Source organism: Diceros bicornis, chromosome 7 (assembly GCF_020826845.1).
Source record: "Diceros bicornis minor isolate mBicDic1 chromosome 7, mDicBic1.mat.cur, whole genome shotgun sequence".
Lineage (NCBI taxonomy): Eukaryota > Metazoa > Chordata > Mammalia > Perissodactyla > Rhinocerotidae > Diceros > Diceros bicornis.
Genome location: NC_080746.1, coordinates 40,577,999 through 40,595,289, shown reverse-complemented (window position 1 = coordinate 40,595,289; position 17,291 = coordinate 40,577,999). Strand labels below are relative to the sequence as shown.

Below are 17,291 nucleotides of genomic sequence, written 5' to 3'. Positions count from 1 at the left end.
TAACATCAGGCCACGTCTGAACAACCGTTATTTCACAAACTTTAACCTTGAGAATGTTTAACTGTGTGATGTAGAAAAACACAAAGGAATCCCTAAAACATGAATTTCCATATGAGCTTTCATCAGTTGAAAATGAAAAAGGAACATTAAGAAGAACCTGGGGCCAGCCTAGTGGTGTAGGGGTTAATTTCGCACGCTCCTCTGTGGTGGCCCAGGGTTTGCAGGTTGGGATCCCAGGCGCGGACCTATGTACCGCTGATCAAGCCATGCTGTGGCAGGCAGCCTACATATAACATAGAGGAAGATGGGCACAGATGTTAGCCCAGGGCCAATCTTCCTCAGCAAAAAGAGAAGGATTGGCAACAGATGTTAGCTTAGGGCTAATCTTCCTCAGCAAAAAAGAAGAAGAAGAAGAAGAAGAACCATAATGTATTGCTTTAGAGGGTATAGAGTTAGAGTCTACCCCCTTGCTCCTCAAACTGTAGTCTACAGACTAGCAGCATCGACCTCACCAGGGAACTTGAGAGAAATACAGAATCCCAGACCCACTCAATCAGAATCTGCATGTTAACAAGTTCTCCAGGCGATTTGTACGCATATTAACGTCTGGGAAGCACCACCGGATTTTTGACTTGGACTCGGATACATCCCAGCCATGTGGAGTTGGGTGAATTAATTGCTGTACTTCAGTTGCTTTGTCTACAAGACGGTTTGGTTACAAGAAGACAATGATGCAATGCACGCGAAGAGCTTAGTATAGTGTCTGACAAAATAATCACTCCAATGGTAACCACGTGTTATTTTTTTCTAATTTTCACCTGGATCCCACTGTGTAGAAGGGGCTTTAATCATTTCCATGGGTCCCATCTAGTCTGGCTGCTGGAGAAACAGTTCAGTTCATAATGATTAAAATTATTAATAAAAAAGAAAAATAATTTTTTGAGTTAAGGCTCAGGTGTTCTCTGGAGTCATGCTTTCTGAGAAAACTCTTTGGAGCATTATCCAGCATCTTATTTAAATAAATGTGTTTTGAACAGATAGGAGGTATGGGGCTTTGATGTGGGTGCATATCTGCATGGAGGCTCATCATCTCTCTCACCCAGTCATTTTCTAATGAAGCCGAATCCCTGATCAATTTCAGGAGCCACTTCTTGAGACAGAGATTTTAAGGCTGTATCATTTCTGTGACCCAGAAAGAAACGGCATTTAACTAGGTCACAAAGGAATTCAGTGACAGGTGATGAGATCTTGGTATGTGGGAAGGCTAATGGTCTGGATGCTTGTTCTAAATAGTTGGAAATTGACTCTGAGAGGAATGAGATTAAAATGACCAAAAGGGCAGCAACTTCGGGGACAAAACTGAAATGCAGTGATAAGATTTACTGTGTAAATAATTCACCTGGCACAGAAAAAGCCATGGGATGGGCTCTGAGCACAAAAGGACTTTTTCATGTCTCAGAATATAATTAATTAAGAATTCAGGATACAAGGTAATTAGAGAAACCATAACCTGGAGGCATGCTGCTGAATTATTCTGATCATTTTTAACAATGAGAAAATTTAATTTTCCCGTCATGTGGCATAGATTTTAAATTTGGATAATGTGCAGAGCAATGTTCGTGCAGTCAGCAAATCAAATTATTTCTTTTGATTTTGATTTTCCAGCAAAAATCAGGATCAAATGATTGAATCTAAATGATGGAAATAATCATCAGAGCTGGAAAATACTTGAGAGAAAAATGTGCAAATTGCAATTGAACCTCGTGTCTTCCTTAACACTAAGCTGCAGCTCTTGCTCCCTTTGTAATTGTGTGTGTGTGTGTGTGTGTGTGTGTGTGTGTGTGTGTGTGTGCACGCGCGCGCGCGTTTAAATCTATTTCATTATTTGATGTTATGTACCGGGACAAGTGGGATGAATAAATTATCCATATATATATAACGGCAGTGATATCGAGTTACCAACAAATTCCATTCACTTTCCTTGACAGGAAGAGGCTGACAACACTTTTTAGTCTCCAATGAGTACTTGCAGAGTTAAAAATCAACAACTAGGGGCCATCCCGGTGGCTCAAGCAGTTAAGTGCGCACGCTCTGCTGTGGCGGCCCGGGGTTCGCTGGTTCGGATCCCGGGTGCGCGTCGACGCACTGCTTGTCAAGCCATGCTGTGGCGGTGTCCCATAAAAAGTAGAGGAAGATGGGCATGGATGTTAGCCCAGAGCCAGTCTTCCTCAGCAAAAAAAAGGGGAGGATCGGGTCGGCCCTGTGGCTTGGCGGTTAAGTGTGGGCGCTCCGCTGCTGGCGGGCCGGGTTCGGATCCTGGGCGCGCACCAATGCACTGCTTCTCCAGCCATGCTGAGGCCGCGTCCCACATACAGCAACTAGAAGGATGTGCAGCTATGACATGCAACTATCCACTGGGGCTTTGGGGAAAAAATTAAATAAATAAATAAAATTATTAAAAAAAAAAAGAGGAGGATTGGCAGATGTTAGCTCAGGGCCGATCTTCCTCACAAAAAATAAAAAAATTAAAAAAAGCTCAAGAACTAAATTCATTTTTTGATGAACCCAGCATTCACAGAAGATATGCTGCAATCCACTATACTTTAATTACCCATTTTTCTCATTATTTCAGCATTGCTTATTTAAATATTTCCAGTGTACTTGTGATGCTTCTTGTTAATGCATCAATTATCCAGCATGCATTTTCAAGACTGTTACAATGATTTTCCGGTATCTGTTACCTCATTTCGTACCTATAAAATCCCTACTTTAATTATACTATCAAGATTTCCACGGGCCCCACCCAAGAGCATAGCTTTGGTTCCAGAGAGACCTGGGTTTGACTCCCTCTGTTGTGAGTTGAATTGTGTCCCCCCAAAAGATATGTTGAAGTCCTAGCCCCTGGTGCCTGTGAATGTGACCTTATTTGAAAATAAGGTCATCGCAGATGTAAGCAAATTAAAATGAGGCCACACTGGATTGAGGTGGCCCCTAATCTAGTATGACTGTTGTCCTTATAAGAAGAGAAGAGACACAGACACACACATACAAGGGAGAATGCCATGTGAAGGCGGAAACAGAGATTAAAGTGACGTGTATACAAGACAGGGAATACCAAGGATTGTCATCAACCACCAGAAACTAGGAGAAAGGCTCAGAACAGATTCACCCTCAGAAATTCCAGAAGGAACCAACCCTACCGACACCTGGATTTCAAAATCTGTTAACAAACCATATCTACCTTACCAAATTGAGGTGGTGGTTAAATGAGATGCTGCTTACAGGTGCAAACACCATAGGTGCTTGGCACATGCTAAGATTCTAGTTTCTAGTTCAAGAAGGCCTAGAAGTAAGAAACAAGCCCAGTGAGATAACCAACCATGTCCTCGACCATTCTTCCATTTTGACTGACCCTTTTTGATTGACAAGCAACAACAGCAATACTAAATATGCTTTTGTTGTGGGAGCAGAGTTCACCATACTTCTACCACCCTAACAATTTCTGTTTTTATTTTCTATTATTACTTTACCGTCTTTCATTCATTTGCATAATTTTTCATAGTTGTAATCACAGTACAGACATCATTTCATATTCTATTTTTTCACTCTGTATATTTAAACATTTTTCTTGCCTCTACAAAGTCACCATAATTAAGTTTTAAAAATTTGCCCTCTTTATATTTGAGGGCCGTGGATGATTCACGGAAGATGGCGCTTCCAAGCTGGAGAGCTGAGGGGAACAGGAATGAGAAGAATTCCTCATCTTCTGAGACTGGCATCAGAAAGAAGGAGAACCACTTTCCTCTGGACATCCCTGGGACGTAGGTCTGTCCACTGTGGGCGCAGGTGAGGGAGGGAAGCAGGTGGCTTGTGTTGGAGAATGAGACCCCTTGGAGACATGGATGCTGCCAAGGGGCCTTGGGAGACCTCGAGGCCAGGGACCAGCCCCCTGCTTGTCACAAGGAATGGGCACTTTCTAACACTTCATAACTTGTTCTCCAGAGGCAATCTCCGCAAGGTCCTATGAGGACTTGCTTGAAACTGCTTCTGCAGGGCAAGCACACTCTTAGGTTTTACATTAACTTGGGGTGGCTGAAGATTACGGAGCTCTACAACACCCCCCAAGTCACCCACTGGTGTACCCACTGATCACATGTTTAGCCTCAGGGGCTGCCTGGAAGAATCACTCCTCCCCTGGGAGTGTCACTAGTGTCACTAGACCACTAAACCACGTGCTCCTTGTATTAGTCAGGATTATGCAGAGAAATAGGACCAACAGGTTGTGTATATAGAGAGAGAAAAGTCTATTTTAAGAAATTGGCTCAGGGGCTGGCCTGGTGGCACAGAGGTTAAGTGCCCGCACTCCACTTTGGAGGCGCAGGGTTCGTGGGTTCAGATCCCGGGTGCGCACTGACACACTGTTTGTCAAGCCATGCTGTGGCCATGTCCCATATAAAGTGGAGGCAGATGGGCACGGATGTTAGCCCAGGGCCAATCTTCCTCAGCAAAAAAGAGGAGGATCGGCATCGGATGTTAGGTCAGGGCTGATCTTCCTCATAAAAAAAAAAGAAAAAGAAATTGGCTCACATGATTGCAGAGGCTTGGCAGGTCCAAAATCTGATGGGGTAGGTGGCAGTCTGGAGACTCAGAGAAGAGTTATAGTTCAAGCCGAAAGGCAATCCGCTGGCAGAATTCTTCTTTCTCTGAGGAGATCAGTTTTTGTTAAGACCTTCAACTGATTAGATGAAACACACCCAAGTTGTGGAGGATAATCCTCTTTACTAGAAGCCCACTGATTTCATTCTGAGTAATGTTTGACCAAAATATCTGGGCACCGTAGCCCAGCCAAGTTGACATGTTAAGTTAACCATCACAGTCCTCCACGGCAGGAAGCCATGCCCTCCTTGTCATCTCTATGTCTACTGCCCAGGGCTAGGGACATGATCCATATTCTTCATATATTTTAATTTTAACTATAAAAGTAATCTATATACATTTTAAATCAGAAGACAAGTAAATAAGAAAGCTAAAATATTTCCTGTCCCCAACTTACTCTCCAGAGGCACCCCTATATAATAATTTGGTGCATATTCTTCCAGTCTTTTTTCTATATATATGTGAAATTTGTTTTACAAATATGATATCCAACTGTACACACTGTTCTGACTCTTGCCTTTTTCACTTCATGGGAGTCCCCAGACATGTTTCCATAATCAGCACATTCTTTTCACAGCTGCATAATATCCTACTGTATGCATGCACCCTAATTTATTTAATAGTCCCCTTATTGATGGATATTTTGCATTGTTTCTAGTTTGGGACTGTCACGAACAACACCACAATATATATCGTTGAACATAGCTTAGCAATCCAGTGCAAGTATACCATACACTAAAGATCTAATAGTGAAATTATTAGATCAAAGGATATGCCAATTTTAAATATTGCAAGATATTGTCAAATTAATAGGTGCTTAAGAAGCGTTTGTTGAATTGATTTGAAAAGACTCAGAGTTCTAAAGCAAAGACAGCAGAGAAGGAAAGGAGAGAGAAATAGAAGGGGAAGGAGAGAAGAGAGATTAGAAAAGAGGTGGCAAATGTTTTGATACCAATTTGCATTTGGCTGTGCCAGTGCTGTCAACAGTATATTGCATCCACGAGGGTTGTGCAAATGGCTCCCACGAGGTAAGCTCCAAGAAGACAGGGCTCTGCTCTGTCATTGATGCAACCCAAGCTCTCAGAACAGACCCTGATAAAAAGAAGATGCTGGATACATAAATATTTGTTGAATAAATGATACAAAGGAAACCAAGACCCACTGAAGTTGAGTTAAATAAGAAAAGGCCTGAAAAGTATATTGCATGTCTTATGCACTCGGCACATGATAGCTGCCTTTGTAAACAGATACTAAATTATGCTGTCAGTAAGTATTGAAACAGTGAGTAAACCTTAGTTTGCTGCCTGCAAATCAAGTGACTTCCCACTGCCCCATATGGAGTTTCCTTGGCTGATGGACATCATCTAGAAAAAGTGGGATTCAACAGGGTGGAAAAACTGAGAGCAGCACATGTTGGAGTAAGCAAGGCAAGAGTTCTGAAAGACAAGCATGGCCTCAGGCTCCATCGTTCATTTAGACTCGAGTTGCTAGCTGTACAGAGGAGGGAATACAAATGTTTTCTTCTGGAGAATTTTCTCTGACAATATACAGACCAGTTTTCATCGTGGCATTAAAAGAAAGTGGCACAAATGCTGTAGGTTCTGCCACACACCCTGTAGCAATTACACCATTTTGGATAATTGTCTTGTAATTACTGCTGTGATTTCAAATCTACTGTTATCGTCCAATTGTTCTGATGTCTTTTCGTGAATAATGCAATCGTCCCATGAGCCCGCTGCCAGTTTCCTCTTTAGATTGGCCCTGTGTTTGAGTTATACACCATTGTCTTACACATCATTGTCTCACGAAACTAATGCCGCAGAGACAATACAGGGAATAATTAGGACTTGGCTAGTTATGGGAAATGGGAATGTGAGTGAGTAAGGTCTGAAGTTTTTCTCTGGAAATATTTCCAACTCCTAGGTGGCCTATAGGTAAACAGGAGCGGGGGCAGATTTCTCTTTGAGGGTCTTAGTCTACTGCTGTGTGTGAATGCCAGACATGATTCTTCTGTCTGATGTGGTGGGACTTTTCTTCTCAGAACAGAAGGAAAACAGATTTTTCCAAAGAGTGACTTGTCTCAGTTGTATTATATTGTCATCATCAAATGCAAACAGCTCTGTAAACACGAGCTGGTGCATCTCCCTACAAGGCCAAAGTACCAATTGTTCGTATGAATGGGTAATGGCAGCTTGGATTTCTGTTTCTGGAATCTGGGACTTGGTTTAATATAAGAAGAAATCAATTGTATTCAGACAAATGACAATAGAGTCATTTTAGAATTTCACTTTAGCTTCTACCTTGGGAAGGGACTGTCTCAGTCTGGTAGAGTCTTGCTCTTTTGTTTCCATGCCAATGACATGGATGCCTTCATTACTGGGCCCTTTCAGGCCTAATGAAAGTGGGCGGGGGTACCCTGACTGCTTAGCCGCGAATGGAAGTATCAGGTCAGGTCAAGTCACAGTGTTCTTTATGCAATCGGGCCCAAGTTAAGTTTTTGAGACAGCTCAAAGCCTACACTTCTCATTTAGAGGAAAGGCATTGACCTGGGCACTCCATGGCTCCTCGCCCTCCTCACCACCAAGCCCAGACTTCCTAGCTTGACATCAAGGCTGTTCAAAGACCTACCATTCTTGGCATTCCCATTCTGCAGGCCAGCCATATGCCCTCCTGGCTCCGGCTCCCCTCTGGGCTTCTATATATGCTTTTTTTAGAGGTCAATATTCCCAAGAAGTTTTCTCTGATTCCTTAAGCTTTGTTGTGCCCCTCTTTCATTTGTCCATGGCCTCCTGAAGTTACCCTATCACAGCGTGTCTCACATCATATTTTAACTTTCTATTTGCTTGTTTGTCTCCTTGCCAGACTGTGAGATCTGGGTGATCAGGACTAAGTCTTCAATCCAGCTCAACCACGCTTGTCATTACCGGATGTCTGGTAAAAGTGGAGATGAATGAATGAATGGTAAGTGACTCCCCGTCCTCCTGGCCTCAGTCAGATGGGGAAAGCAGGGTGTCCACAGGGAGTCTGCAGGATCAGGGGCTACAAGTTGCAGCCTGGAGAGCTGAGTGGCTGGGGTCCAGTGAGCTCCGTGCATCAGCCCAGAACAAGCTCCCTCATACAGGCACAGATGACCCCGGTGGTAGGTTGGGAGCTGCAGAGCCTCCCAACTTGCTCTGAGGAGATGGGCTTACAGCCAACCAGATAGGAAGTTTTTTAGAGCCCTGGAGGCTGACAGACAGAGGGACAGGGAGAAAGCAGGGAGCCAGAGTGCTTCCTTTGGGGTCTGAGACAGTCAGCTCTGCAGCCAAGGGAATGCTGGGAACAGAGGCAACTGCAGGGCACAGCAGGCTTCCACCTGAGAGGGTGATCCAGTGACAGTGACGGCAGGGAAGCTTTCCCAGCACTGATCCATGAGTGGAGGGAAAGCTGCTGCCAGGAGCAAATCGGGCCTCCAGGAAGAGGGTGGGAGGTGGGGTCAGGGCAGCATGACCACCTAGGAAAGAGTGGACTCAAGGACTCCATGTGGAGCGTTCTAATGTGGTATGTGGTCTGTAGGATAGTTTTATTCTACATGGTAGGGTTGGTTGTTTAACATTTGAAGTTCCCGACTTGGGACCATACACTCTAGAGGTAGTTTAGCATTTGAAAGAGTAATCAGAAGTCCCCACAGGGGTGGGATGAGGGGTGGGGAGGTGGCTATTACCACATGCCTCAGACAAGCCTCAACATTATTTATCTCCAGTCAGCACCAGAGGGTTTGTTGTTTATCATAATGGATATTAGCAAAGATTTTTCAGTGGTGGAATGAGTAGAGTTGACACATGGGTTGACTAGAACTAGTACAGGCACCTTCCTGGATGAACAGGTGAGCCCAGAAGCCTCTACCCTTCAAAGTGGCAGCCAGGACCCAAGGAGTCCATCCTGTGTTGAGTCATTTTCAGGAGATTCTGTGCCCCAGTAAAAGGCTAGCTGAATCCTACTGCCAGATGCTGTCATCTACCCGCGTGCAAGGTGCTCGTCAGAGGCTGAAAGGACAGGTGGCTGAGACTTCAAACTATACAACACACATATGACTGTTTTATGCCTGCTAATAGAAGTATGTGTGGGAGAATTCAGTGAGATTTGCTTCATTGTACCGACTGGTCTCCCGTGCGGATGTGGGGAGATCTAATAAGGGGAGGCCTCTGATACCTGCCAACAAAGTGCCTAATAATTGTGACTGCCAAGGTGCCTTAGATCCATTTGCAACATTATGTTAAGGACTAAAGGAGGGAGCCCTGGACTGACAGGCACTACTTCTCAGGTGAAATGCCAGAGCTCTTACATATTAGTCTGAAGGGCTATAGCCATGGGTTGGTGCAAACTTTGGCGAATTCCGGCAGGTCTTTGCAGTGCTGTACAGAAATTCTCTTGGAGTTTCTAAGGAGACGAGATTCCATCAACTACCAGCAACATTTGCTCCCACCCCAGTGAGGAATTACTGAGTAGAGAGAGACTATGGAACTTAGGAGGATTAACCATGGTATTTTTAGTTTTCTTTTCAAATTGAATTTTTAAAGGCATTCTTAAGAAACAAGCATCGAAACCATGGGTATTCTTGAGAATTAAGAGTAAATTGGCCTTCAAACAGTTGTTCACTTATTTCAATAAACATATGTTGACACTCATTCATTCCCTATTCAAGAAATATTTGTTGAGTACATATTAGGAAGCCAGACACTGCTAATTTGGAAGTTTAATTCTCCAATCATTGCAAGCAAAATTCTGGTTGTGATTTATAGAATTATAAATAAAGTGTTCTGAGGACAAAAAAAGGAATGGCCATTTTGCACAGGCCACAGGAGAGGCTAGGGAATTTCATAGAAGAACCATCTGCATTCTGTCCTTGCCACAGCTCCTGAACCAGTCTGGCTCCCCTACCCGGGCTGGGTGGCCTTTGACGACATTGACAGGCTTGAGGTACTCCAAACCTTGGTCCAGGTCCTGTTAGGCAGATGCGTGCTGACAACAGCTGGAATTTGACAGGTTTTCCAGCCTGCAGACAGGAGAGCTTCTTGATGCCTGGCATAATGACAGCTCTGATATGTCATCCTGCTATTATTTCTAGGTTTGTGCTGGGTCTGGGGTTTCCCTGGAGATTTGCACTTGAGAGGGAGCCAACTTGACAGGCAGGAACAGGTAATGTTATTGATCAGTGAGAAAAATAGGCCACTGTGCTCCTAGTCTAAATCTTGGACATTAAAGTCTCAGGAATGGGCAGGAAATGATATTCCCAACCTGGCTTCAGAAAGGACTCCAATAATCCTTCAAGGTCTTGACACATTTTAATAGCATTCTCAAATTTATAGACTAATGGTTTTTCCAATAAAGAACTGATTATGATTGCTTTACAGTTGATTAATTTCTTTCCAGGAGCGCAGGGTCTATGTGCATGTCCTAGCACCTCCCAGCAGATGCTTATGGGCAAGGGAGTCCACTTCCATATTTGAATTACTCCCCTGATTATCTCAGCCTGGACCTCTTGTCTTTCCAGACCAGCACCTCTTAGTTGGCAATCCACCCCCACCTCTCATCATAGAAGCTCCATCCTTCTAATTCCTCAGGCCAGAAACCCAAATGTCATCTTTGACTCCCTTTCCTCATATCTCACACATCTAATTTTTAGAAATTTGTCAGGGGCCGGCCCCGTGGCATAGTGGTTAAGTGTGCGAGCTCCACTGCTAACGGCCTGGGTTCAGATCCCGGGCATGCATCGATGCATTTGTCAGGCCATGCTGAGGCAGCGTCCTGTATAAAGTAGAGGAAGATGGGCACGGATGTTAGGCCAGGGCCAGTCTTCCTCAGCAAAAAGAGGAGGATCGGCATGGATGTTACCTCAGGGCTGATCTTCCTCACACACAAAAAAAGGAAATTTGTCAGTTTGTAAATATATTCCAGAACTTCTACAAAATATATTCAGTAGAATTTCTTGCCACTTAACTCCATCATGACCCTCCCCCCTCCATGTCGCCATCTTGCTTGGATTATTGGAATACACTTCAGTGCTTTGCATCTTTCATGGTCAACTCCCACCTCTACCAATCTCTCTGCTCACTTTCTTCTTGCACTGATCACGATATCACAAATATGATATTTGCCTGTCTCCAGCCACTAGGTTAGTCCATGGGGTCAGAACAGCAGCTGGCACACGGTAAGCGCCAATATTTAATGGACAAAGAACACACCATAAGCAGACCTTGGGGACCTGACTTCCAGCATATGCTGAAGAGCACATAACTTAGCTTGTTAATTTCCATGAAGTGTTATCCTGCTGCGTCCATCAATGGAAAACAAAATTTAGGAAACAATGTCTACAGAGTTCCATCCATTCATTCCTCACCCTCTAGGCATATTTTTTGTGTGTGTGAGTGAGGAAGATCAGCCCTGAGCTAACATCCATGCCAATCCTCCTCTTTTTGCTGAGGAAGGCTGGCCCTGGGCTAACATCTGTTTCTATCTTCCTCTACTTTATACGGGATGCCGCCACAGCATGGCCTGACAAGCCATGCATCGATGCTCATGCTGGAGTCCAAACCCGGGCCACCAGCAGTGGAGCACGCACACTTAACCACTATGCCACGGGGCCAGCCCCCCTCTTGGCATATTAACCTAACCTAAACTAACATGTTAGGCAGCAGCTCGAGCCCAAGCTTCCAAACAGTTTGTAGAGTTCCCACCCCATTCTTAGCTGAGTGACCTTTGGTAGCGGCTGTTTTATCAGGGTTCTGGATAATAAAGCACCTGGCACCAAAACCCACATATACTAGTAAAGTGGTGTTGGGCTAACCCGTTGACACTGAGGTTCTGCCCTATGCTATTGTGAGTATACTTTTCACCTCCCAGAAATTCCACTTCTTCACAGGGAGTACAGGCCAGACAGAGGTGACTAGGCTTGAGGGAAATGGGAGAAAATGTGGGATAGAGCCCTGGGTATGAGGTAGAGGACCCTGAATCATCTTCACAACCCGGGGCATGAACCCATGGGCTTTAAATTATAGTTTGTTAGTCTACCTAGAGGTGTCCCATTTACCTCATGCTTTCCTCCTTGGAAGAAACCAGGAAAGTCAGTATTAAATAGGTTTTATTAATCTTACTTGATAAATACATAGAATGTTAAGTAATTTTTATAGTGGAGGTTGCTGAGGCGGCGGCAAGGGACACACTTCACTTCTTGCTTGCCTTTACTGCCGACTTGGTGATCTTGCCAGCCGTAGATGACTTCTTATCCACTGCCTTGATGACTCCAACAGCCACTGTTTGTCTCATGTCCCGCACAGCAAAACGGCCTGGAAGAGGAATGAAGAATGAGATTTCTGGAAAGCGGCATGGAAAGAAATTCTGCTCAGCCCGTGCCTCAGTCATAGGTGATGATGCTTTCTTCCCATGACTCAGTAGCAATCCCTGACTCACCTAGAGGTGGGTACTTGGAAAAGGTCTCCACACACATGGCCTTGGTGGGGACCAACTGCACAATGGCCGCGTCACCTGACTTCAGGGCCTTGGGGTTGTCCTCCAGCTTCTTGCCCGAGCGCCTGTCAATCTTTTCCCTCAGCTCAGCAAACTTGCAGGCGATGTGGGCTGTGTGGCAGTCCAGCACTGGGGTATAGCCTGCGTGGATGTGCCCAGGGTGGTTCAAGACAATCACCTGGCAGGTGAAGAGGTGGAATTAGAGGAGACTGATGGCACATGTGATCTGGGGCCAAATCTTGATGAACCTGGGACCTCAATCAAAATCAGGACTAATTCTGAAGAAGCATTCCCACCAGCCGTTCCCCTAAATCCCATGGCTTCCTGGGCACGCACTTGTGACACAAAGCTGCCAGCCTCTACGGGGGGGTCGTTCTTGCTGTCTCCAGCCACATTTCCACGACGAATGTCCTTCACAGACACATTCTTTACGTTGAAGCCCACGTTGTCGCCAGGCAGGGCCTCAGGCAGGGCTTCATGGTGCATCTCCACAGACTTGACCTCGGTGGTGAGGTTGGTGGGGGCAAAGGTGACCACCATCCCAGGTTTCAGGAAGCCGGTCTCCACACGGCCCACAGGCACAGTGCCAATGCCTGTCCAGTGGGAGAACGGCAGTCAGAATCGTCCCAGACCCACCCAGCGAGAACAGGCTTCCTGGGAAGTCCCTTGGTTCTGTATTCAGGGAAAAAAGGGCCACCTATAGAACTAGTAGGAAGCACCAAATGGATCACTGGCTATTCAAACTATGTACTGGGTGAGCTAGAAATGCTGAGTGCTTTTGTACTTTATCCTACCTCAGAAGCTGTGGATTCAAGTCAGAATTTGAACCCCGGCAGTCAGGTACCAAAGCTCACTCTAATTCCTAAAGGAGTAGTCTCCCTTCAGTCCCACCCAGCCCTCGGTCACCTCCAATCTTGTACACGTCTTGCAGAGGCAGCCTCAGAGGCTTGTTGACCGGGCGGACGGGCGGGAGGATGGAGTCCAGAGCTTCCAGCAGAGTCACCCCGGTGGCGTTTCCCTCCTTCCTCTCCACCTTCCAGCCCTTGAACCAGGGCATCTGCGGGGACAGAGCAGAGGTGAGTCTGGGGAGTGATTCCCGGCGCTGCCTCTTCCCCAGAACCGACTGCACCTGCACACCCACGGCGCACTCACGTTGGTGCTGGGCTCCAGCATGTTGTCGCCATGCCAGCCCGAGATGGGCACGAAGGCCACGGCAGCCGGGTTGTAGCCGATCTTCTTGATGTAGGCGCTCACTTCCTTGGTGATCTCCTGGAAGCGCGCGGCGCTGTAGGCCGGCTCGGTTGAGTCCATCTTGTTGACCGCCACCAAGAGCTGCTTCACGCCCAGCGTGTAGGCCAGCAGCGCGTGCTCGCGGGTCTGCCCGTTCTTGGAGATGCCCGCCTCAAACTCGCCCACGCCGCCCGCCACGATGAGCACGGCGCAATCGGCCTGCACAGCGGGAACAGGGACGACAAAGGGATGGGGGAGGGGGTGTTGGACGGGCTGGGAAGCCTCCCAGAGCTTTAGGCAGTCCCAGATCCTTTTGTAAAGCTGAGGGACGCTCCCAGAAACTTACAGATGGCCCACGGGTATTCACCGACCCCCTGGCTGCCAGGCACAGGGGTCCTGCTTCCCAGTTAAACTCTCATCTAGTCCCATAAATGAGCTTTAGCTCCTTCCTCCAGGACCTCAAGTGGTCTACTTGTCTGGGTTTCAGAAAATTTGGTCTCTGCTCCAGTTCCAAAGGGTGACACTGTCTGAGTCACATTAGAGAGATGGGACTCTCAGTTCTGTCCTCCAGTTCTTCCAGAATTGCTGATTGTCATTGGTGAGAAAAACCCTTCCAAGGCTTATGATAGTCCTTCCACAAGCCTCAGAAATAAAGCCTGGGCTTTCCCCCCACCCCCATAGGGAAGCCTCTGAGGTCATGGACTACTTTACCTGGGAAGTGCCAGTGATCATGTTCTTGATAAAGTCCCTGTGGCCTGGGGCATCGATGATGGTGATGTAGTATTTGCTGGTCTCAAACTTCCACAAGGAGATGTCTATGGTGATGCCACGCTCTCTCTCTGCCTTCAGCTTGTCCAGCACCCAGGCATACTTAAAGGAGCCCTTACCCATCTGGGGAAGGGTGAGGGAGTAGAGTGCATTGATGGTGAGCAGACAGGTCTAACACTTCAGACCTGCAGAGTGCACCCTGCTGTCTGTACTCTGCAACTAGACCCACTCACAAGGACATCCCCCACTCCCCTCAACTCCTAGACACAGTGGCTGCCTTACCTCTGCTGCCTCCTTCTCAAATTTCTCGATGGTTCTCTTGTCAATGCCCCCACACTTGTAGATCAGATGCCCGGTGGTAGTGGACTTGCCAGAGTCCACGTGGCCAATGACGACGATATTGATATGGGTCTTCTCTTTGCCCATGGTGGTGGGTTCTCTAGAGTCACTGCTGGAAAAAACAGTGGAGGTGGGCGAGGCCACATGTTCCAGGCTTGCCCCCTTCCTTTATTCCGCTCCACTCTGCTCCCATCCAGCACCCTCTCCCCACATCAGTGCCCAGCCCAGAGGCTAGGAGATGGTAGGAGTAAGCTGAAAAGTGAAACTGACTTGCCCAGGCTCAACCTCTTGGACTATAATCCCAGGGTTGTAGTGGGTACTTTCAAACAGTCCTAGTTCATCCTTTCTCCTGTGTGGGCCTTCTCCAGAACATCTGGGGCTTAGCTAGTCCCCATTCCTTTAATCCCCTCCTCCCTTCAGTTAATTTCTAGTACAAGAGACCTTGATGCTCTCTATGATTTGAAGCTTGTCCCCTATAAGTCCTTACCTCTAAAGAAAGAAACAAACTTGAGCCAGAGATCAGCAGGAGCTGCAGCAGCTGTAAAGATAGTGAACTTCTTGCCTTCTGCTTTTATAAACCTAGCACTGGCCCCTCCTTCTGGTTCCAACCGAATCAGAAACCATAGCCCAAATTGCTTTTAGAAAATGCCACTCCCTAGCCCTAGGCCCAATTTCAGGGACTTCTAACTTGACCAATTGAGTGTTTGGATGAAGAGAGGGTGGGTGAAGCTCATTAATACTTTTTTTTTTTTTTAGCTAAAATGTATAATTTTTTTAAAATTAATTTTTATTGTAAAATTTTTGTTGTACATTATTGTTTATCAGTCACCATATAAGTGCATCCTTCCACTCCTTGTGCCCACCACCCCCCCAACCCCTGGTAACCGCCAAATAGTTCTATCTGTCCGTGTGTTGGTTTATCTTCCACAGATGAGTGAAATCATACACTGTTTGTCTTTCTCTTTCTGGCTTATTTCATTTAACATAATACCCTCCAGGTCCATCCATGTTGTTGCCAATGGGACGATTTTGTCTCTTTTTATGGCTGAGTAGTATTCCATGGTATATATATACCATATCTTCTTTATCCAATCATTAGTCGAGGGACACTTGGGTTGCTTCCATGTCTTGGCTACAGTGAATAATGCTGCAATGAACATAGGGGTGCATAAACCTCTTTGGATTGTTGATTTCAGGTTCATTGGGTAGATACCCAGTAGTAGGATAGCTGGATCATAAGGTATTTCTATTTTTAATTTTTTGAGGAATCTCCATACTGTTTTCCATAGAGGCTGCACCAGTTTGCATTCCCACCAGCGGTGGATGAGGGTTCCCCTTTCTCCACAGCCTCTCCAGCATTTGTTGCTTTTTGTCTTGGTGATTATAGCCATTCTAACGGGTGTAAGATGATATCTTAGTGTGGTTTTGATTTGCATTTCCCTGATGATTTCGCTAATACTTTTTGAAATAAAATACTGGGTGTATGGAGCAGGGGAAGGGAAGGACCTGGAAATAAGAAAAAAAATAGATGGGCCTGGCCCTGTGGCATAGCAGTTAAGTGCACGTGCTCCGCTGCTGGCAGCCAGGGTTCGGATCCCGGGCACACACTAATGACCGCTTGTCAAGCCATGCAGTGGCGGCATCCCATATAAAGAGGAGGAAGATGGGCACAGATGTTAGCCCAGGGCATCTTCCTCAGCATAAAGAGGAGGATTGGCATGGATGTTAGCTCAGTGCTGATCTTCCTCACAAAAAAAAAGAATGCCACACAGTACCAGACTTGGTGCAGGTGACCCCCCAAGACTAAGGTGCAGAATGGTTGTGGCTATTCATTCAATCAGGATTTATTGAGAAATACAGTGTCCAACACAGTGCAGGAGTCTGAGAACCCAAAATGGGGAAGCAGTCACGACCTCTCTTCTGAAAATCTCTCAGGGTCTTGGAGAGACAGCAGTCTCTGTGAACTCCTCCGGTTCGGCAGTCTAGGACTGCTTAGAGGGGGATCGGCTTGGACCACGCTGAGACTGGCTGTGGCTGTTTGGAGTCTTCTCTGAGGCCAAACATGTCCTCATCCTTCCCTGGGGAAGTCCTTGGCAGAGCTCAATCACGCGCACAGTAAATACTCACTTTCTCCAGCCCCTCTCCCCAGCCGGTGCTTGGGTCCAAGATGGCGGGAGGCCAGTAGTCTGGACTTTCAGTGTTCCCCGTCCCGCTGAGGCTCCTTGAGCACTGTCCACTTCTCATTAAGTCACCATTTTCCACCTTCGCCCCTAAAGAACCAAGGAACTAGAACGCCAGAGAAGTGAGGTCCTCAGGAAACATCTAATTCTTCCCTTTGCCTGTTTTACAGAAGATTCTCAGGACTAACGAGGTAAAAGCATTGTCCAAAGGTTCTGCAACTCCTTGTTCCCCACTATCAATATCCTTTTCTCATCCAGTCACCTCCTAGGAAAAAACGAGGCAGAAAAAAAATTGAATCCATTTATTCATTCCACTAACATCTAGGACTGACCACTGCTTGGTTCTGCCCTGGGAGCTGTAGATGCAAATATGAGTGCTACAGCCTCTGTCTTTGAGGGGTTCACCCTCTGGTAAGGAGACAGACCACAAAGAAACTATTTCAGTGTAGTAAGTGAGTTGTGAGGGCTATGACTGAGGCTTGTTCGGGAGATTCCCAGGTGTGTGGGGAGGTGAGGACAGCTTCAGAGAGGAGAAGCTTCATCAGGTCTTCAAGACAGTGAGCATCTTGGGGCCCACAGGGGAGGGTGTGCTTGCCAGGCAGAGGAATCAGC

The 17,291-nt window shown here is 46.3% G+C and overlaps 1 protein-coding gene across 1 annotated transcript; it reads right to left on the bottom strand.

Annotated features, from left to right (window-relative positions):
* Positions 1–11,779: 11,779 nt before the first annotated feature.
* Positions 11,780–14,586, bottom strand: LOC131407927 (elongation factor 1-alpha, oocyte form-like). Its single transcript, XM_058544521.1, has 7 exons — positions 14,443–14,586; positions 14,104–14,283; positions 13,315–13,611; positions 13,069–13,219; positions 12,499–12,755; positions 12,106–12,340; positions 11,780–11,981 (listed from the first exon to the last, which is right to left on the bottom strand). The coding sequence occupies exons 1-7, from the start codon at positions 14,584–14,586 to the stop codon at positions 11,860–11,862; spliced, it is 1,386 nt and encodes a 461-aa protein (XP_058400504.1). The 3' UTR covers positions 11,780–11,859.
* Between the last annotated feature and the right edge of the window lie 2,705 nt (positions 14,587–17,291).